Below are 21,758 nucleotides of genomic sequence, written 5' to 3' on the forward strand. Positions count from 1 at the left end.
TGACGGCAGCCATACTCTGCAGTCACCAACAAAATGGCTGCTCACTGGGTTCCTGAATATCATCCTCTCTAATCCCTTAGCAAACACCCATAAGGGGAGGAGAGGAGACGTCACACACGTCAGCAGACTCCGCCCATTATTACTGCAGTACAGTAATGTGAGCTAGTTGTACACTAGGTTTTTCTGAAATTTCAGCAGCTGCTCCCCCTAGTGTTGAAAAGTGGAAATTCCAAAACTTTTCAAATTATTTTTCATATTTTATTAAATTATAAACAAATGATAATATTTTTTAAGAAAATGTAATCATTAATTCTTTAAATTTTTACAATTTCTGAAAAAAAATTTTTTTTGATGGCACCTTCCCTTTAACAAAAAAGTGTGAAACAGCTGAAATTATGTCTTATATTCTAGGTTCTTCAAAGTAGCCACCTTTTGCTTTGATGACTGCTTTGCACACTCTTGGCATTCTCTTGAAGAGCTTCAAGAGGTAGTCTCCGGGAATGGTTTTCACTTCACAGGTGTGCCCTGTCAGGTTTAATAAGTGGGATTTCTTGCCTTATAACTGGGGTTGGGGCCATCAGTTGTGTTGTGCAGAAGTCTGGTGGATACACAGCTGATAGTTAGAATTTGTATTATGACAAGAAAAAAGCAGCTAAGTAAAGAAAAGCGAGTGGCCATCATTACTTTAAGAAATGAAAGTCAGTGAGTCACCAGCCTCAGAAATCGCAGGTTAACAGCAGCTCAGATTAGAGACCAGGTCAATGCCACACAGAGTTCTAGCAGCAGACACATCTCTACAACAACTGTTAAGAGTAGTCTTTGTGCAGCAGGCCTTCATGGTAAAATAGCTGCTAGGAAACCACTGCTAAGGACAGGGAACAAACAGAAGAGACTTGTTTGGGCTAAAGAACACAAGGAATGGACATTAGACCAGTGGAAATCTGTGCTTTGGTCTGATGAGTCCAAATTTGAGATCTTTGGTTCCAACCACCGTGTCTTTGTGCGACGCAGAAAAGGTGAACGGATGGACTCTACATGCCTGGGTCCCACTGTGAAGCATGGAGGAGGAGGTGTGATGGTGTGGGGGTGCTTTGCTGGTGACACTGTTGGGGATTTATTCAAAATTGAAGGCATACTAAACCAGCATGGCTACCACAGCATCTTGCAGCGGCATTCTATTCCATCCGGTTTGCATTTAGTTGGACCATTTATTTTTCAACAGGACAATGACCCCAAACACACCTCCAGGCTGTGAAAGTGCTATTTGACCAAGAAGGAGAGTGATGGGGTGCTACGCCAGATGACCTTGCCTCCACAGTCACCAGACCTGAACTCAATCGAGATGGTTTGGGGTGAGCTGGACCCTTGAGTGAAGGCAAAAGGGCCAACAAGTGCTAAGCATCTCTGGGAATTCCTTCAAGATTGTTGGAAGACTATTCTCTGTGACTACCTCTTGAAGCTCATCAAGAGAATGCCAAGAGTGTGCAAAGCAGTCATCAAAGCAAAAGGTGGCTACTTTGAAGAACCTAGATTATGAGACATATTTTCAGTTGTTTCACATTTTTTTAAGTATATTATTCCACTTGTGTTAATTCATAGTTTTGATGCATTCAGTGTGAATTTACAATTTTCATAGTTATGAGAATACAGAAAAATCTTTAAATGAGGTGTCCGAACTTTCTCTGTACTGTATGTATATATGTAATTTTTTTTTGTTTTTATACAATTTCCATTATGAACAGGTAAGGGGTTCACAATTTATTTTTTTTTTCTTTTTATTCACAGGATCCTACTATAGACAATGAAAAATGGATCCCTTTTGCCACTGATGCTCACAAGACTAAAGAAACCACATTGTTGATGCATCGAGGCACTGATGGTTCGATCAGACATTTGTCTGCTCCGCTTGTGACAAACTGTGCAGCATTATATGGCTTTAAGCAGCTAGTCAAGCTTATATTGCACAAGGGTTCTCCTAAAAGCATAGGAAAGGACTGTATATTACAGTTCTGTGTCTTTCAAAAGTGACTGTCAGGAACAATGTAGTCCTTGCTATTTGTAGTTTTGATTGCCACAGATATTGGCTATAGTAATTTATACCAGTGTGAACAAGCAGAGGTATATACAGTAAACCTCTTACTATATATGTGACAAAATCCCTGTGTTTACAATGCCCACATTTTATCAAGCCATGACGGTCTCGGCTTTCTCAGAGTTAAGAACCAAACTAACAGTATCACGATCTTGTTTGAATCGGCACTTCTTCTCATAAATATTGATCTCGACAAACTACAAATTAGTATCAGAGCTTTAAAGGCATATTCCCATTTCCAAGATCCTACTCCAATATGTAGTAAGTGTAATATTAGCAAATGCCTCCAATTAGAAATGTATAGTTTTTCTGATTTGCTCTGTCCCTTTCCTTAGTTGCAGGTATTGCAGGAACTTGGGTATCCATGGTTATGACCACTAGCAAGTAGCTAACTCAATAAATCAGTGGCCGTAACCATGGATGCCTAAATTTCTGCTATACCTGCACGAGGAAAGAAGTATTTTGTGAATCTGAAAAACTAAACTAAACTTTCTAATTAGAAATATTTGCTAATATTATTATTACACATACTTAACACATTGAGATAGGAACTTTAAGATCTGAGTACCCCTTTTAAGGGCTCATGCAGACTTCATGCTTCGGTCAGTTGACCTGTGGTCAGTCAATGATCGGACCAAGATCCATGGACATCTGCATGACCACTAGAGAATTTTATATAAAAGCCCTTTTAATAAGTTGACAAATGTAAAAAAATTGTATGGCAAGAGTAAAAAAAAAAAGTGACCTATTGCTTAAATGGAATTTTAACTTCTTTATAAAAAAAATCCTGAAATATTGCAGTTTTTGCTCCTTAACCCTCCCTGCACTTCTCTGCCGTCATCTAATTATCAGGATTGCAATGGCGGCTAACATTGTTATAAAGCTGTAGGCACAAAATTCAGGATCTACCATTGAGAAAAGGTGATGTAACAGCTCCCATCCTGGCTGTCCCTGCAGTGACCCTGTACAGGTCACAGAGCATGCCTAGAAAAGTGAATGCGTCATCTGTAGATGCCAGTAAAAAGAGCTGAGCAGCAATACCTGCTAAATATCAAGACCATAGCCATCTTCTCCAATATCAAATAAAACCTGAAGTGAAAAAGGCTTAGGGTTTACAATGCCGCGCTCATCTGTGCCCATGGAAATGCTGTCTTGAAGTTCCTGACCCTCCAGTACAAGTGCTCTTCTCTGGACTCTTCTACCTGTCAGAGGGAACCTACTATTAGATTAGTATAGTTGGATAGGCATGGTTATGGCTTTGTACACATTTGCTTCAGTCTCCATCGCAGATCAGTCAAAAATGGCAAGCAAAATAGTTCCGCATGTTCTGATATATTCCCCAGTGAAATGCCAGGCCTCAAGACACAAATGTTTAAGATATTAAAATATACACTCTTTATTATTAAATCTTTAAAATAACTTCATAAATATATAGACAACAACCGCTTTAGAGCAGGGTAATAAGTTCAACAGAAATGAACAATGATGTATAAAGACCCTGATCAGGCCCTTAAAAAAATGAATCCTTGTCAAAAAGAGGAGACTGGCACCCAATAAATGATATGGTGCCCCCACTCAATGATGACTGCCCCTAACAAGTCCCCAAGTCATTCCCTATAACTAAACCACTTAAGGCAACTAAATGTACAACAGCAAAAAGGAGCACTAATGTGAGATCTCACAGGAACCCCTTATTCTTGAACGAAAGACAAAAACGTTCCCATCAGAAAGATCGCAGTCAGTCTGTCAGAGATCCCAATCTCTACACGTTTCCCCCTATGGTGCAAGGGTTCTTCAGTAGACATAGATACTTTATTAGGGCTCAATCGCCTATAGCAAGAAGGAAGGAGTATGATGCTGTCCTGGCATCATGCTTGTTTTGTGCTATGAGCGATTGTGCCCTAATAAGTGTCAATGTCTACTGAACAACCCTTGTATTATAGGGGGAAACGTGTTGAGATTGGGATCTCGGACATAGATTGACTGCGATCTTTCTGATGGGATCTTTTTTTGTCTTTCGTTCAAGAATAAGGGGCTCCTGTGAGAACTAACATTAGTACTCCTTTTTGCTGTTGTATATTTGCCTTAAGTGGTTTAGTTATAGGGAATGACTTGGGGATTTGTAGGGAGCAACCATAGAGTGGGGGCGCCATATCGTTTATTGCTGAAGCTATACAGAGACTCGGCCTGATGGACATTGTAAACACTTCACATAACATCACTTCACACAAAAGGAACCAATATATGGCGCATTTAAAAACATTCACTGTCTTTGTTTCTCATAGCCACCAATCACAGCACCGCTTTCATTTTAAAAGCGCAGAATACGAAATGAAGGTAACCCCGTGATTGGTGGCGAAGGGCCAAAAAGACCTTTTCAGAAATTTACTCCATTGTTCTTGTGGATTAGTCACTTCTTCCGGTTTCACAATGAAACTAGGGGTGTCCTTGATTAAATCCCAATTGTATTTCCTCAGGAAAAACTGCTTGTTCCACCTATTCAATGCTGTGCCATGTTTGTCATTGTTTGTCATCCTTCCATAAGCCAATATTCAGTGTTATGACTAAAATTGCACAATGTATGTACAGGAAAAGAAAAATCAAAGTGCCATTTTTTGATGATTAATTTTGTACACTCTTTAGTTTGTGTATCCTCTGAGCGGCCAGATTTTGCTGCAGAATACCATGTATTTTCTATTTTTATTCATATTTATTGTTATAATGTCAGCTGTCTGGTGTCGAGGTTGGGTATTTTTAACCAGCATGACTGTTTTTGGACTGAAGACTACATAGATGCTGCATCATGTAAATAGCTTCCATCTGCTATGTAGTTATTTTAGACCTCGCTTTCCTTACTGATTCAAAATGGAACCCTAAAGTGATAAACTTTTCATGATCATTTTTTTTTATTTTTTGCGCTGTTACCAGTTTTAATTACCAATTTCGCGTCCCATTTTGCCGGAAGCTGTGGTGTAAAATAAGATGCCATGAAATAGGGATGTTGAAGTTTCCAATAGCAAACAATTAGATCATGGATTTTCTTTAACATTTTGCTATTTAAATGGCAACTGGAATCTGCCTGGTTGTAAAGAGTAGCCACTAGTCTTTTATTTGTATTATTTTTTTTCCTACATGTGGTTTGTTGATTGCCATCCAAGGGAAAATATGACCACACTGATTGTATAATGCTTGTGAAACCTGATCAGAAAAGAACACATTGATAATGACCTTCATTAAGCAGTATTTTATAAGTTTTATATAGCTTATAAATCTGCATACAAAGTTGAATAGTAAACGAATTGCATTACGCATCCTGTACTGGTTCTGAGATATAGGCAATCTTTATACTACAGAGCTTCAGTCTCCATCACTGTCTGCTAATGGAACCACGCTGCTTCAGACACATTACCATCAGCTAATGTAAATCACTGTGGAGCAGAAGTATAATTGGGTCCTTTCTTAAGATAAAGTTGGCCTTTTAGTACCCCCCAATACACATTGGATAGCTGTCATTTGGCCGGCTGTTGTCTTGTCCAAATCTTTCATACAGGACATCTCGCTTTGCCTGTGCTCTGTGTGAAAGCTACTGCCAAAAATATTTGGCAGTGGCTTATCTCTAGAAAACAAAATGATCAGCATTCCTAAATTACACGACAGATTCTTAACTGCCCTGACATCACCAGTCGATAAGCAAGTAGTCCGTAGTGGCAGGAGTCTAAAGTGTATTGGGCCTGAAGTCTTTTAGAACTGCCAGTTTCTGTGAGATGCGCCAACAATCTAATGTAAGGAGAGCTCTACAACCTCCCGCATGACAACAGCTGTCAGTAGAAATGAGAGATTAGGCTTGTTTAAGGGGTTGTCCACTTTTTTTTGTTCCTGCTCTGACAAAATGTGTAAGCTACAGCACATCAGCGTGACACTTCCTACCAGATGTTAGTTTAACCAACTGTGGAGGAGTGACCCTAGTCCAAGAGATGAGTAAAGGCTTTTTTGTTGCACCATCTTGGGGTTCATTAAGATTGACTTTTATAACGATGGAGAACATTTACATTTTCACATAACACTGTCCATTGTTCCTGTATGAACAAAGCTAAAGCTGCTTGAAGAGTAGTCTGGCAATAGCCTATTCTCTGATATCCACCAAATATTTAGCATGGGTGCTGGAGACATGGTGGTTTAATGAATGACCACCTGGTTGACAGTTGTATCATGTTTGCATACTTCAGTAAAGGTGGCGATTAAACAATGAATGTCATCAAAGCAAGGTCTGTGTTCATATTGAATCTGGCACAATGTATCTGTTTCCAATTACCATTTTACTGCCCATTTTACAAGTAGGAACCACACTAGTGTCCACTTGGCCTCGGCATCCATTGAGCTTGTGGTCACTCTCAGACGTATGCTTCATAAGTGTAAAGGTCCCACAGTTGCCGCAATCACGAGCCTGAGAAATTCTGGAGGTTTCTTCAATGAATCCTACATAATTGAATGTAACTCCAGACCAGTTCCAGAAAGGCAAAGCGTATGTGTTCATGTGTTGTCTTTAAAATGATGATGAAATGTGGATGCTCCTTTTAAAGAAATCAATGGTCTTCACTAGCATATCAATATGATCACTAAACCGTGGATTGTAATCTCAGGGCATTAATTGTCACCTGTAATGATCTAAGACCAAGAATGTTTTACATTGGAAACTTTTCTATACTTTGCTGTTAGTCATTGTATAAGTTTGATTTTATGAATACATTTTATAATTGGTCCTGCGTTTGTATGATGAATTGCACTTGAGTTCTGTAATTAGAAAACAAATGTAACCGGGGGGGAAGGTTTTTTCATTTTGTGTGTTTTTTTTTTTTTAATGCCCAAAGTAATTTTGGGTTGTGCCAAACATGTCTTTGCACTACATGGATGAAAGAGCACATGGACCTATAGCGGAGACATTGAAGTGGGTGTAACAGATTTTTACCTGCATTGATTAGCATTTAGATAAAAACAAATGTATGTTTGGCTTTATAAAGTTAAGCCCCTTATTGTCAAACTGTTAAATCTTTTTGTTTTTCTAATGGGTAGCATAGTATTAAATGCATAGAAGTAGATACTATTGCCTTCAGACAGTCAGCCTCATTTCTAATAACTAGTGCAGAAGAACCTGGAAGAGTTGCCTATAGCCATCTGGTCACTATCTTCCTCCCTATGCCGAAGTTGATAGAAACTAAATGGTCCTCTCTTGAAAGCAAGTGGTCAGAATTGAGCCACAGAAGCCACCAACCTAAGTGTTGGCATTAACTGAGCTACATGGGGTATATATTGCGCAATAGCCAATTTGGTTGGACATGCATATAAAGCAATGACTGGAAAATAACCACTTTAAGGATTCATCTGTTGACTAGATAGAGTTGTGAATCTTCTTGCACACTGTAACTGGCTTTTCACATGTTGCATGTTGGGGTTTTACTTCCTCTTGCTACTTTGACATTTTTTGTGGACTTTAACTGAGGACGTTTTTTTAACTCCACCAATATTTCTGTCTGGAGTTGCCTTGTGTTTTTATTGCCTCCTTTTTTTGATTATTTTTATGTGGATAGTCATTCAGCTTTCAGTGAACACAAATCCATCATCATTAGGGCTTAGATAACCAGTCTTTTTAGAAATAGAAAAGCCTCTTCTGCTTCATGACAAAACTGTTATGTTCTACTACAGTATTGAACAAGAAGGTACTACAGAAATCTCTTAAACATTAATGCAATGAGTACAATGTAACAGTACAAGAATATGTCCTTAAAAAAACTACTCCCAATAAGTGATCTACTAATCCGTTCTAAATATGTATGTAGTGTAGCTAAATTAGTGTCCTTACCTGTAACTTTCCAGCGTTGCTGCGATCCTCTCCTTGACTACATTAGCAATACTCCTCTTTGCTGGCTCACACTGGAACTGCTATGTGACATGGTGCTACTAACGTAAGACTTCGAACAAGGATCTGTAATCTTACACTGTGAAGTAGTCTTCCAGTCCATACAACACCTCTGTGTGATCTGGCTAGTCGTATTTGAAGTTGTGTAATCCAGAAGAGGAGCTGTGCTGGAAACCAGGGAAGACTATGATGGGTGTTTTAATGCACCTACACTATTTCACATTCCTATTAAGAAAGGATTAGGGGATAAAATTTCTGCTGCAAAAGCTTCTTTAAAGGACCTTTTCACCATTTTATTTTTTGTGTTGACCTAGACATGCCATGTAATTGAGGTTTCAGAGTGGGGGTAGATTTTTTTTCACTTCTCCATTGTGGAGATATTAGTAATCAAATATTTAGCAGCTAATGTGTTAAGTCCAAGTGGGTGATATTAAATAGTTTTCATGGGGCGGGGCGCTTTTGACTGACTCCTTTTGACATTGACCAGTCATAAGCAGGCAGCACCATAGAAGTGCTGAAGGACTGGTGATATCAACAGGGTCACATGACCAGAGTCCACAGGTCCTGCCAGCTGGAGTGTGCTGCTTAAATTGGCACTGAAGATACATTTACAAAGCACAGAACTATGGAGCTAATAACACCAGTTAATATTCCCACACTTCTATGCTGTATAATATATCTTCAGTGCTTATTTAGGCTATGTATTCCATCTGCCAGGTGGTCTCTGGCCATGTGACCCTGATTACATAATCGCCAGTCCTTCTGCACTTCTACATTGCTGCCTGCTTTCGATTGGTCAGTGTCGTAAAGGAGGCAGAAGCACACACCCCCAGTGACCATCTAATAACACCCACTTGCCTTAACTCTAGTTAATGCAGTAGGTGCCAAGTACTTGATTGCTAATATTTCTGCAACTGTAAGGTGAAATAAAAAATGTATCCACCTCTGCAGCCGCGATTACATTTGTGTCCCTGTTCAATATGAAAATATTTGATGAAATTTCCTCTTTAACCAGTGCTCCCTTCAGTTGACCATATTGTTAGACATTCTGCTAAGATTTGTTTGTATTTTGCAAGTTTACTTTACTGATTTGTCACTCAAGAATAATTATAATATATTATAATGTTTTGTTTATTCAGCTTCAACAAAACTATAAGGCTACGTTCACCTGTTGTGTTTTTGCAGCGGTTTTTAATGCAATTTTTTTTTAGCTTTTTACAAAAAGCAGGCTTTGCTTACTTTTTGTGGCTTTTTGGTGTGTTTTTTTTATTGGGATACATTTGCCTCTTGTGCATTAAGATAAAGTTTTTAGTACATAATAAAAAGTCTGATTCAACTTCACCAGGTTTTGGCAGCAAAACCTGATACCTGGTTTTTTTTGCAGCTTTTTTTTTTTGTAACCACCCATTGTTTTCAGTGGGTGAAAACCGCTGAAAGAAGTGACATGCCGCATTTTGCAAAAACGCATGAGATTTCTGAAATCTCATAGACTTTGCTATTGCTGTGAAACGCAGCTGAAAATTTGCATTAAAAAAACCCTGCAAAGACACTACGTGTGAGCATAGCCTTACATGAACAGGAATTGTGCATATCACCGCACCTTTTAGAGGCTGCTGTACTAGAAGTAGACATTTGACCGTTCTTGTGTTGTAATATTTCCTAGATTGAGAGAGTAAAAGCACGGTCTACTTTATATGCTGGTGTTAGGAATTGCCAATCTTTAATCTCCAATCTTAAAAATCATTAAAAACCCTTTTTAAGAATCTTGTTTTTGTTTATAGAAAAAAACAATTTTTTTTAATTTTTTTTTTTTTTTTTTTTTTGAAGCAGTTTTCATTTTTTATTTCCTAACCCTTAGTTTGTTCTAGGCAAATAATGACAATCGGTAATCTAGGAATTAGCTTAGTATTTTAAGGTATACAGTATTTTATCAGAATGCAATTGCAGCCTGGTAATCCAAGATGGGTTTACCCGGATTGTGGGCCATACATGGTTTAGCTGCCCATCTAATTGTCCATAAATCGTGGTGGCTTACAAAAAAATCTCAGTAACGGTGAAATGTTGCATAGATTTTAGAACACCTACTCCACATGTTGATTTACAATATTATGCAGAAAAACTGTCCTCCTGTGAGATCTATGTATGTTGGTGGTTCGTGACCAGTGCTTCTTCAGGCATGCTGTGATCTATGGCTATAGAAAGCCACATATTTCAGACCACTGTTAAGAGGATAACCTATGCCTTTGGACTGTTATCTATAGACTGTAAAATGTTTTTTTTTTTTTTTTGTCGTTTTTTTTTTTATACTTCGGTAAGGACAGGTTTGTTATAGATAAGCTACAGAATAACCATTTGAACAAGGTTCATATATTTTTGCCTATGTTTATAATCTGCTTAGAAATGCCTATTTAGCAATAAACATTACTGGGTGGCTTCTATATAGGAGCAAATAATTTTACTTGGATTTCACTTTTTTTTTAAAATTATATTTTACTAACTTGTTCCTATTTTATTATATGCTGGCTTTAAAAATGTAAAGCTTGAGGGGAAACTTGATTTGTGCTACAGTTGTATACTGACTGAGTGCCAAAAAGGTCCATCAATATCCATAATCTAAAAGTGCTTATTAACAGGTAAGCTAGAAGACTGAAATAGGACGGCTGTTCTAATAGTACGAATATTTTGAGAATATTCAATGAAGCTCTAATGGTTTATTGCATATTCAGGTTGTTAAATACATATCCTCATTTAAATGCACATTTCCTATAATTCATCTATGCAATTCCTTTTCGACTGTTCATGCTGTATGTAACAGGTTTTAATGTCAAATACATATTTTGACCAAAGCATCATCCTATATTGAATGTATCCATTTACTTATACTGAACTCATGAATGTTTATTGAATGTTATCTGTAGCTTGTCTTGTTCAATAAATCTAATTGAATATACTGTTAGTCACTTTTTATGTCCTACTAGTGCATGTACTGATTTGTGTAACTTAAATAAAACATTTGACAATAGGTTTTTATTGAAAATCAGTACGCATGTACAGGTCCTTCTCAAAAAATTAGCATATAGTGTTAAATTTCATTATTTACCATAATGTAATGATTACAATTAAACTTTCATATATTATAGATTCATTATCCACCAACTGAAATTTGTCAGGTCTTTTATTGTTTTAATACTGATGATTTTGGCATACAACTCCTGATAACCCAAAAAACCTGTCTCAATAAATTAGCATATTTCACCCATCCAATCAAATAAAAGTGTTTTTTAATAACAAACAAAAAAACCATCAAATAATAATGTACAGTTATGCACTCAATACTTGGTCGGGAATCCTTTGGCAGAAATGACTGCTTCAATGCGGCGTGGCATGGAGGCAATCAGCCTGTGACACTGCTGAGATGTTATGGAGGCCCAGGATGCTTCAATAGCGGCCTTAAGCTCATCCAGAGTGTTGGGTCTTGCGTCTCTCAACTTTCTCTTCACAATATCCCACAGATTCTCTATGGGGTTCAGGTCAGGAGAGTTGGCAGGCCAATTGAGCACAGTAATACCATGGTCAGTAAACCATTTACCAGTGGTTTTGGCACTGTGAGCAGGTGCCAGGTCGTGCTGAAAAATGAAATCTTCATCTCCATAAAGCATTTCAGCCGATGGAAGCATGAAGTGCTCCAAAATCTCCTGATAGCTAGCTGCATTGACCCTGCCCTTGATGAAACACAGTGGACCAACACCAGCAGCTGACATGGCACCCCACACCATCACTGACTGTGGGTACTTGACACTGGACTTCAGGCATTTTGGCATTTCCTTCTCCCCAGTCTTCCTCCAGACTCTGGCACCTTGATTTCCGAATGACATGCAAAATTTGCTTTCATCAGAAAAAAGTACTTGGGACCACTTAGCAACAGTCCAGTGCTGCTTCTCTGTAGCCCAGGTCAGGCGCCTCTGCCTCTGTTTATGGTTCAAAAGTGGCTTTACCTGGGGAATGCGGCACCTGTAGCCCATTTCCTGCACACGCCTGTGCACGGTGGCTCTGGATGTTTCCACACCAGACTCAGTCCACTGCTTCCTCAGGTTCCCCAAGGTCTGGAATCGGTCCTTCTCCACAATCTTCCTCAGGGTCCGGTCTCCTCTTCTCGTTGTACAGCGTTTTCTGCCACATTGTTTCCTTCCAACAGACTTACCATTGAGGTGCCTTGATACAGCACTCTGGGAACAGCCTATTTGTTGAGAAATTTCTTTCTGGGTCTTACCCTCTTGCTTGAGGGTGTCAATGATGGCCTTCTTGACATCTGTCATGTCGCTAGTCTTACCCATGATGGGGGTTTTGAGTAATGAACCAGGCAGGGAGTTTATAAAAGCCTCAGGTATCTTTTGCATGTGTTTAGAGTTAATTAGTTGATTCAGAAGATTAGGGTAATAGGTCGTTTAGAGAACCTTTTCTTGATATGCTAATTTATTGAGACAGGTTTTTTGGGTTATCAGGAGTTGTATGCCAAAATCATCAGTATTAAAACAATAAAAGACCCGACAAATTTCAGTTGGTGGATAATGAATCTATAATATATGAAAGTTTAATTGTAATCATTACATTATGGTAAATAATGAAATTTAACACTATATGCTAATTTTTTGAGAAGGACCTGTATATACCGTACACCACAATCGGGGCCAAAAAAATTAGGCATTTTCTTTATCTTGTTGAAACGTTCAGAACTGTTTAACCTTCGTCCGGCTGACTAGGTACAATTGTAACTATTCCGTTTTAAAATTGCAATAACTTTTTTTCGAAAAGCCGTAGAGGGCTGAAATTTCGTGACATCTCTGCAGTTTTGGTCCAGAATATATTGGCCAAATATCACAGTGGAGGTATATATGAAGGTACAATTGTACCTTTGCAGCCTGTTAACGTTGTAAAATTATGCAGCCTGACGAAGGTTAAAATCAACTGTTGAGATATATAGGATATACCGTATTTTCCGCTTTGTAAGACGCACTTTATTTCCCCCAAATTTGGGGGGGAAGTGGGGGTGCGTCTTACAAAGCGGATATACCGCTTAGAGTTACAGGCTGGGATGAGGGGGTGTCCGCTGCTGCCCGCCGCCGCCCGCTACAGCTATCGCCCGCCACGGTTGTCCGCTGCTGCCCACTGCTGTCCCGGGAGATCCTGGAAACTCTGGTGCTGCGGGGGGCTCTGGCGACATTTTGTGAAAGACCAGAGCCCCCAGGCAGTTTGTCCATGCGTTCCTGTATGACTGACTTCGGGAAAATGGCCGCCGGAATCTTGAGAGATGAGATCTCAGCGCTGAGATCTCATCTCTCGAGATTCCGGCGGCCATTTTCCCGGAGTCAGTCATACAGGAACGCATGGACGAACTGCCGGGGGGCTCTGGTCTTTCACAAAATGTCGCCACAGACCCCCCGCAGCCCCGGAGACAGCCCTGCAGCACAGGAGCCCCCCTGCAGCACAGGAGCCCCCCTGCAGACCCCCTCATCCCAGCCTGCAGCACAGGAGCCCCCCTGCAGACCCCCTCATCCCAGCCTGCAGCAATGCTCCACTCCTGCCTCCAGCACCGACCCTGGGACCCTGATCCGCTGCAGCCACAACCCCTGGTGAGTAATAAGACGCATGGATTATAAGACGCCCCACCAATTTATTAAAAAAAGTTTTTTTCCTATTTTTCTCCTCAAAATTTGGGGTGCGTCTTATAATCCGGAGCGTCTTACAAAGCGAAAAATACCGTAATCGTTTTATTGCTTCAGCAACTGGGGGCTACATTTTGTATTTAGTGTGTCAGAGCCCAACAATTACAGGTCAGATACTGACTACAATCTCCTTTATTTGCGGCTGCCTCAGCAATCAACAGCTGTGAGTGGAGCTCAAGGCCATTTTAATGTACCACGGCCCCATGCGCCGGTTTACAACATCCCTCGGTCTACATTATACACTGATCAGAGCAGTCAAATCATTGCCAGCTGCAATGCACTGATCACAATAATTACTAATGAGCAGTGACAGCAGATCCCAACCCCAGGACTGCAGTGGACACTTTACCCGGTGACCTGATCTCCCAGTTGGCTGAAGTTACCATTCCAGCCCTGGTGGCCAGGACCTTTTGTTGCAAGGTTTAATTACACAGGTTTCCCAGGAACCGATACAACTATCAGAAGCTGGAGAACCTAATAACTACAGGAAAACATGTTAGAGTTGGGTTGTAGTTTGTGTCCCCCTATTTATGCCCCTGCCCAGCATCAACCCTGGTCAACGCACATTCTTTGTTAAAATCTAACCTTCCTTCTCCCCTATAAAGTGAGCATAATTTGTATCTCCACAAAAAGTCTGGTCTATCGAATAATTGAAATACCAGAGTTGCATTTTTTTTTGGTCACCTTGCCTCTCTTAAAAAAAAAAAAAAAAAAAAAAAAAAAAATCTAATGTACCATGTATCAATAAAAACAATTGCTCACCAAGCAACAAGCCTTCCTAACATTATAGGTCCTTGAAAAAGGCAACACAATCTTTTTTTTTTTTTTTTTTTTTTTTTTTTTTTTTCCTACCCCTTAATAAATTTGTATCGGTTCCAAAGTTCAATTGCGCCCCCTGAATGTTTGTTTTATTCAGGGGGAGCAATTTAAATTTTTGGCCTAGTTGCCAGGAAAGCTTGAATTTTCCCTGCCAGAAGTCCTCCGACACATTGCAATCACCAACAAAATGTCTTTGTATTTCGATCCTAAACTTTATCCTTCATTTTCCTACCCACCCACACTAACTTTTGTAAACACTCAGAAGGGGTGGGGTGGAGAGAAATCGGAGAGATACAAGCAAATCCTGCCCTCATTTACAGCCATTGTAATGCAATCTAGTATGAAAGTTGGTTTTCATTTTTTTTCTTGTCCTGTGTGTGCAACTCCTCCCCTTTGTTTAACCCCTTTACCCCCAAGGGTGGTTTGCATGTTAATGACCAGGCAAATTTTAAAAATTCTGACCACTGTCCCTTTGAGGTAATAACTCTGGAATGCTTCCATGGATCCTGGTGATTCTGACATTGTTTTCTCATGACATATTGTACTTCCTGATAGTGGTAACATTTCTTTGACATTACTTGCGTTTTGTGTGAAAAAAACAGTAGTTTGACGAACATTTTGAAAATTTCACAATTTTCCAACTTTGAATTATCATGCCCTTAAATCACGCAGATGTGTCACACCAAATACTCCATAAGTAACAGTTCCCACATGTCTACATCAGCACAATTTTGGAACCAAATTTTTTTTTTGTTAGGGAGTTATAAGGGTTAAAAATTGACCAGCAATTTCTCAGTTTTACAACACTTTTTTTTTTTAGAGACCACATCACATTTGAAGTCACTTTGAGGGGTCTATATGATAGTAAATACATAAAAGTGACACCATTCTAAAAAGTGCACCCCTCAAGGTGCTCAAAACCATATTCAAGAAGTTTATTAACCCTTCAGGTTCTTCCGAGGAATTTTTGGAATGTTAAAAAAAAAAAAATGAACATTTAACCTTTTATTCACAAAAAAATTACTCCAATTTTTGTTTTCCCAAGAGTAGCAAGAGAAATTTGACCCCAAAAAGTTGTGCAATTTGTCCTGAGTAGTGATGAGCGAACAGCATTGTTGTTCGGCTCTCCCCGAGCATGCTCGGGTAATCTCCGAGTATTTATTAATACTTGGAGATTTCGTTTTCGTGGCCTAAGCTGCATGATTTACGGCTGCTAGACAGGCTGAATATATGTCCTCTCAATATGATGCCGCGCTTAGGGGTGTATGGCCAAAGATGCCGATTGTGAAAACACGGCAGGTAAAAGCAGTGACCTACAATTTAAGTGAATAAAACTGAGCTAAATGTTGTATCCTAGGAAATCCACATGATACTGGATGCATACACAACAAATGGCGGCATAGCGCCACTGGATGATACAAGAATCCTTGTAAAAACACTCAGTTACTACCTCCTGAATATATGTGATGAATGCCTGTTAGGGAATTCCCACATGTATTCAGGCTGTCCAGCAGCTGTAAATCATGCAGCTGAGGCTAAGAAAACAAAATCTCCGAACACTAACAAATACTCAGAGATCTTCTGAGCATGCTCGGGGAGACCTTGGCAACAACGCTATTCACTCATCACTAGTCCGGAGTATGCTGATAACCCTATGTGTGGGGGTAAACCACTGTTTGGGTGCATAGCAGAGCTTGGAAGGGAAGGAGCACCGTTTGACTTTTCAATGCAAAATTAGCTGGAATTGAGACGGGACGCCATGTCGCATTTGGAGAGCTCTTGATGTGCCTAAACAGTGGAAACCCCCCACAAGTGAAACCATAAGGAACTTATCTAAATGTAGGGTGAGCACATTGAACTCCCAAGTGCTTCACAGAAGAATATAATAGAGCTGGAAAATTAAAAGATCATATTTTTTTTCACAAAAATGATGTTTTCGCCCCCAATTTTTTTTATTTTCCCAAGGGTAACAGGAGAAATTGTTGTGCAATTTGTCCTGAATACACTGATACCTCATATGTGGGAGGAACTTCCATTTGGGCGCATGGCAGAGCTCGGAAGGGAAGGAGCACCATTTTGTAATATAGTCTTTGATGGAATGGTCTGCGGGTGTCACATTGCATTTGCAGAGCCCCTGATGTACCTAAATAGTAGAAACTTCCCACAAGTGACCCCATATTCGAAACAAGGCCCCCCCAATGAACATCTCTAGATGTGTTGTGAGAACTTAGGACCCCCAAGTGTTTCACTAAAGTTTATAATGCAGAGCCGTGAAAATAAAAAATAATTTTCTTCCACAATTTTTTTTTTTTTTTTCTCAAAGCCCCAATTTTGTTTTTTCACAAGGGTAACAAGAAATTGGGCCCCAAAAGTTGTGCAATTTGTCCTGAGTTTGCTGATACCCCATATGTGGGAGAAAACTACTGTTTGGGCGCACGGCAGAGCTCGGAAGGGAAGGAGTAACGTTTGACATTTTCAACACAGAATTGGCTGGATTGGAGATCTGATGCTAAGTCGCATTGGGAGAGCCCCCTGATGTGCCTAAACAGTGGAAACCGTTGCAATACCAATTGCAACCCTAACCCCAACACACCACTAACCCTAATCACAACCCTAACCCCAACACACCCCTAATTCTAAACCTAACCCTAATCCCAACCGTAAAGGTAATGCCTAACTTTAACTTTAGCCCCAGCCCTAATCCGAAAAAAGGAAAATAAATACATTTTATTTTTTAAATTTATTATTTTCCCCAACTAAGGTGGTGATAAAGGGGGGTTTGATTTACTATTTATAGCGAGTTTTTGTTTGGCAGCTGTCACGCGCTAAAAGACGCTTTTTATTGCAAAAAATAGTTTTTGCATCACCACATTTTGAGACCTATCATTTTTCCATATTTTGGCCCAGAGTGATTTGAGGTCTTTCTTTTTTGTGGGACGAATTGATGTTTTTATTTTTGGTACTATTTTTGGGCAAATTACATTTTTTGATCGCTTTTTATTATGATTTTTGGGAGGCAGAATGAACAAAAAACAGCAATTCATGAATTTCTTTTGGGTGGGGCGTTCATACCGTTCTGCGTGTGGTAAAATTGATAAAGCAGTCTTACTCTTTGGGTCAGTACAATTACAGCGATAATTATATTTTTTATATATTTTGGTGCTTTTATACAATAAAAACTATTTTATATAAAAAAAAATTGTTTTTACATCGCTTTATTCTGAGAGCTATAACTTCATTTTTTCGCTGATGACGCTGTATGGTGGCTCATTTTTTTGCGGGACACGATGACGTTTTCAGCGGTACCATGTTTACTTTTATTACTTTTTGATCACGTGTTATTCCACTTTTTGTTCGGCGGTATGATAAAACATTGTTTTTTGCCTCGTTTTTTTTTTTTTTTTTTTTTTGCGGTGTTAACTATTGGGACAGTTTTATATTTCGGCTAGTTACGGACGCGGTGATACTAAATATGTATTTTTTACTTACATAAAGAAATGTATTTATTGGAACAATATTTATATTTTTCTTTAGGATTTAAAAAAAAATGTATACAGCATATTTTTTACTTTTTTACATTGTCCCAGGGTGGGACATGACTGTTTAAAGTCTGATCACCGATCTGACACTTTGCACATCACTGTGTCATATCAGCGATCTGTCAGGCAGTGTAGGAGGCTTCTCAGCGCCTGCTCTCAGAAGGCACTGAGAAGCCACCTCCCCGCATGACCCAGAAGCACCCCGTGGCCCTCTTGGATCTAGGGGCCTGCAGGGAGGAGACCCTCGGAACAACGCGATCACAACACAGGGTCTCGGGGAAGCGCGCAAGGCCTTCCCTGTGTGATGCTTCTCTATGCCACCAAAACGCTGCAATCTTGTTTGATCGCAGTGTGTCGGGGGTTAAAGTGCCGGGAGCGGTCCGTGACCACTCCTGGCACTTAGTATCAGGTGTGATAATCAGCTGACACCCGGCCGCATTCCCCCCCATAAGCGCGGCTGATCGCATGTGACATACTATTCCGTCCATGGGAATTAGGGCACAGGTCACATGGACGGAATAGTACGTTGGATATCAGAAAGGGTTAAAAGCTGAAAATATCAAAACTTTTAAAAGCATTTCAGAATTGATAAACCATGTATTTTGTTTATACATAGTTAACACAGAATCTAGTCTATTTTTTATTTTTTTACCGTACGTGCTTATAGACTAAAGCGTATCGGGCGATTTGTATGTGTAGTAAGGGAGATGCTGACACCGCGGGAACGGAGCCAGTATGGGAGGGGGAGTATAGGATTATTTTATCGTGGCTGACCATTTAGTTTAAGAAGGGGTTGTCATACTAGTGAACAACCCCTTCATCACCTGACCTAGACCCAATTGAGCACTCGTGGGCCCTTCTTAACACATTACCGCTGATATGAATTAAAATGGTGGTCATTATGGGACTTTTTGCTCTCACTGCCAATTTAAAACCGCTGTTTAGGCACATAGCAGAGCTCGGAATGGAAGGAGCGCTATTTGAAATTTTTGAATGCCAAACTTGCTGGAATAAATAGCAGATACTATGTCGCGTTTGGAGAGCCCCCTAAACAGTGGAAATCGCCCAAAAGTGCCACTTCATGGAACTAATCTAGATGCTGAACACCTTGAACCCTTAGGTGCTTCACAGTTTATAACGTAGAGCAGTAAAAATAAATCACATTTTTCCAACAATTTATGTTTAGTCCCCAATTTTATTTTAAGAAGGGTAACAGGAGAAGCTAGACCCCTATATTTGTTGTGCAATTTCTCCTGAGTACGTAGATACCCCATATGTAGTGAAAAACGACTTTTTTCAGAGTACTGCAGGCCTCAAAGGTAGGAGTGACATTTTGGAACGCAGATTTTGATAGAATGGTCTGTAGGTGTCATGTTGCATTTGCAGAGCCCTGAATGTGCCTTAAGGCTATGTGCACACATTCAGGATTTCTTGCAGAAATTTCCTGAGCAAAACTGGACATTTTCTGGGGTTTTTACCGCGTTGTTGGTGCGTTTTTTTGCGGATTTTTCCGGAGGTTTCCAATGCAATAATACAATGGAAAATTCGCAAAAAATCCGCAAAAATAATGAACATGCTGCGTTTTTTACCGCGATGCGTTTTTTTGCGGAAAAAAGCGCATCATGTGCACAAAAATTGCGGAATACATTATAATTATGGGATGTATAATATATGCGGGGTTTTTTTGCGTTTTTATAGCAAGAAAATGCAAAAAATCTGCAACGTGTGCACACAGCCTAACAGTGGAAAAACCCCACAAGTGACCCCATTTTGGAAACTGAACCCCCATAAGGAATTAATTTAGATGTGTTGGGAGCACCATGAACTCTCAGGTGCCTCACAGAAGTTTGTAGCAAAGAGCGATAAAAATCAAAATTTTCCCACAATGTTGTTTTAGCCCCCACCCCCCCTTTTTTTTAATCTTCACAAGGGTAACAGGAGAAAATAGACACCAAAATTTGTTGTGCAATTTCTCCTGAGTATGACAATGCCCCCCCATGTGGTCAAAAACTACTTTTGAGGCACAGTGGAAAGCTCAGGTGGGAAGAAGCACCATATTGGAGTTCAGATTTTGATGGACTGGTTTGAGAGTGCCACGTCACACTGGCAGAGGCCCTGAGGTCCAAGAACAGCAGAACCCATCCCAACCTCCATATGAGACCATTTTACAAACTAATATGATCACTTCACCCTTAATGAATTCAGTTTGACACTATGGGTGTCACGGAATTTTATACCAGTGGCAAGGTAATAAAAAATAATTCCATTTTTTACCACAAATATGTAGTTTTAGCACCAGATTTTACTATTTTAACTCTGGGAAACCAGTAAAAACGTCACCAAAATTTGTCACACAAATTCTTCTGAACGTAGCAATATCCCATGTGTGGCTGTACAATACTGCTTGGTCAAACAGCGAGACTTGGGAGGGAAGGAATACTTTCTCTTGGAGCACAGATTTTCCTGGAGTAGTTTACAGATTCCATATACAGAGCCCCTAAGTGCTAAAAGAGCAGAATACCCCCCTCAAGTGACCCCACTTTGGAAATTATACCCCTTTTTGGAATTTATCCACAGATGTAGTGGTGACAAGAGATGAGTAAACCTTTCAAGGTTTGGTTAGGTTCTATTCGCCGAATGTTTAGACTTCCACCACACAGTTCAACGAACGTACCCGGAACTCATTAAATTCAATGGGAGGCCAAACGAAATGTATACACAACACCTTAAGGGGTGACAAAAAGCTTCCTAAACAACTAAAATTAGGGGTTAACATCATGAAAAGTGGCATCAATTGATCCACAATAGAAACTTGCAGATTGCACAACAGCAGTCAGCCATTGGGTCATGCATGAGGTATCAGGGTAAGGCCCAGCATTTACAGTTTTGATTTTAAGTTTCATTGAGAAACCCGGTGGTTGAGGGAGTTGTGTAAGTCGTCTTAGCTGGGACGCCTGATTCCTCATGCAACACCTCCAATTTTTTTTTCCAGGCACACTCGGATGACAAACATCAGTTTCATACTGTAATATTGGTAGAAAAATGTAAGGAAAGTAACACAGGTAGTTGACTGAAGTTAAGTGCAGGCCTGCCTGTCTGGGAGCCCTACTTGCACAGGCAACCCACCAGATGGAGACCCATCTTGGAATTTCTATTTTTTAAAAATTGTTTGCAGCAGTAGCAACACCAGGTGCAGAAGCCTCCACAAAGGTGGCACAGATCTGCAATAATGAGAGATCATGCATGACACTAAAAACTACACCATCGTGTAGTCTGAGACTGGGGTGCAAAAGTCATTGGAGATCCTTGACTTGTTCATTTTGATGAAATGTATGTGGTCTACACTTTCAAGGGATGCACTTTTCCATCAGGACACAATCAGCAGCGCTGAAGACTGAGAGAACGCTGGTTGCCGGGCATGACAAAACCTCCAAGGCGTGACATGTGAGCTCAGACTACTCTTCCATTATTGAAGACCAAACAGCAATAGGGTCAAACCCTCCCCCCCCCCATGACATGGAGCGCTTAAGGTTGTGTACAAGCAAGTTTCGATACTCCAGAACGCGCGCATCCCTTTCCGGGGTGGTGGTACATCTGACTAAATTTACTCTTGTACTGTGGATCTAACAGTGGCAACCCAGTAGTCTGCACTATTTCTAACCCTAAGAATG

At 40.0% G+C, this 21,758-nt stretch overlaps 1 protein-coding gene across 2 annotated transcripts in view; it reads left to right on the forward strand.

The window, feature by feature from the left end:
* The window catches only part of CCDC50 (coiled-coil domain containing 50), an 82,927-nt gene extending 79,249 nt beyond the window's left edge, over positions 1–3,678 (forward strand). For both annotated transcript variants that reach the window (XM_069727116.1, XM_069727117.1), the window contains one exon: positions 1,786–3,678. In XM_069727116.1, the coding sequence (XP_069583217.1) occupies positions 1,786–1,805 (20 nt within the window). In that variant the 3' untranslated portion in view covers positions 1,806–3,678. The remainder of the gene's footprint in view (positions 1–1,785) is intronic.
* Positions 3,679–21,758: the final 18,080 nt, after the last annotated feature.

This window comes from Ranitomeya imitator, chromosome 5, assembly GCF_032444005.1.
Source record: "Ranitomeya imitator isolate aRanImi1 chromosome 5, aRanImi1.pri, whole genome shotgun sequence".
NCBI classification, from domain to species: domain Eukaryota; kingdom Metazoa; phylum Chordata; class Amphibia; order Anura; family Dendrobatidae; genus Ranitomeya; species Ranitomeya imitator.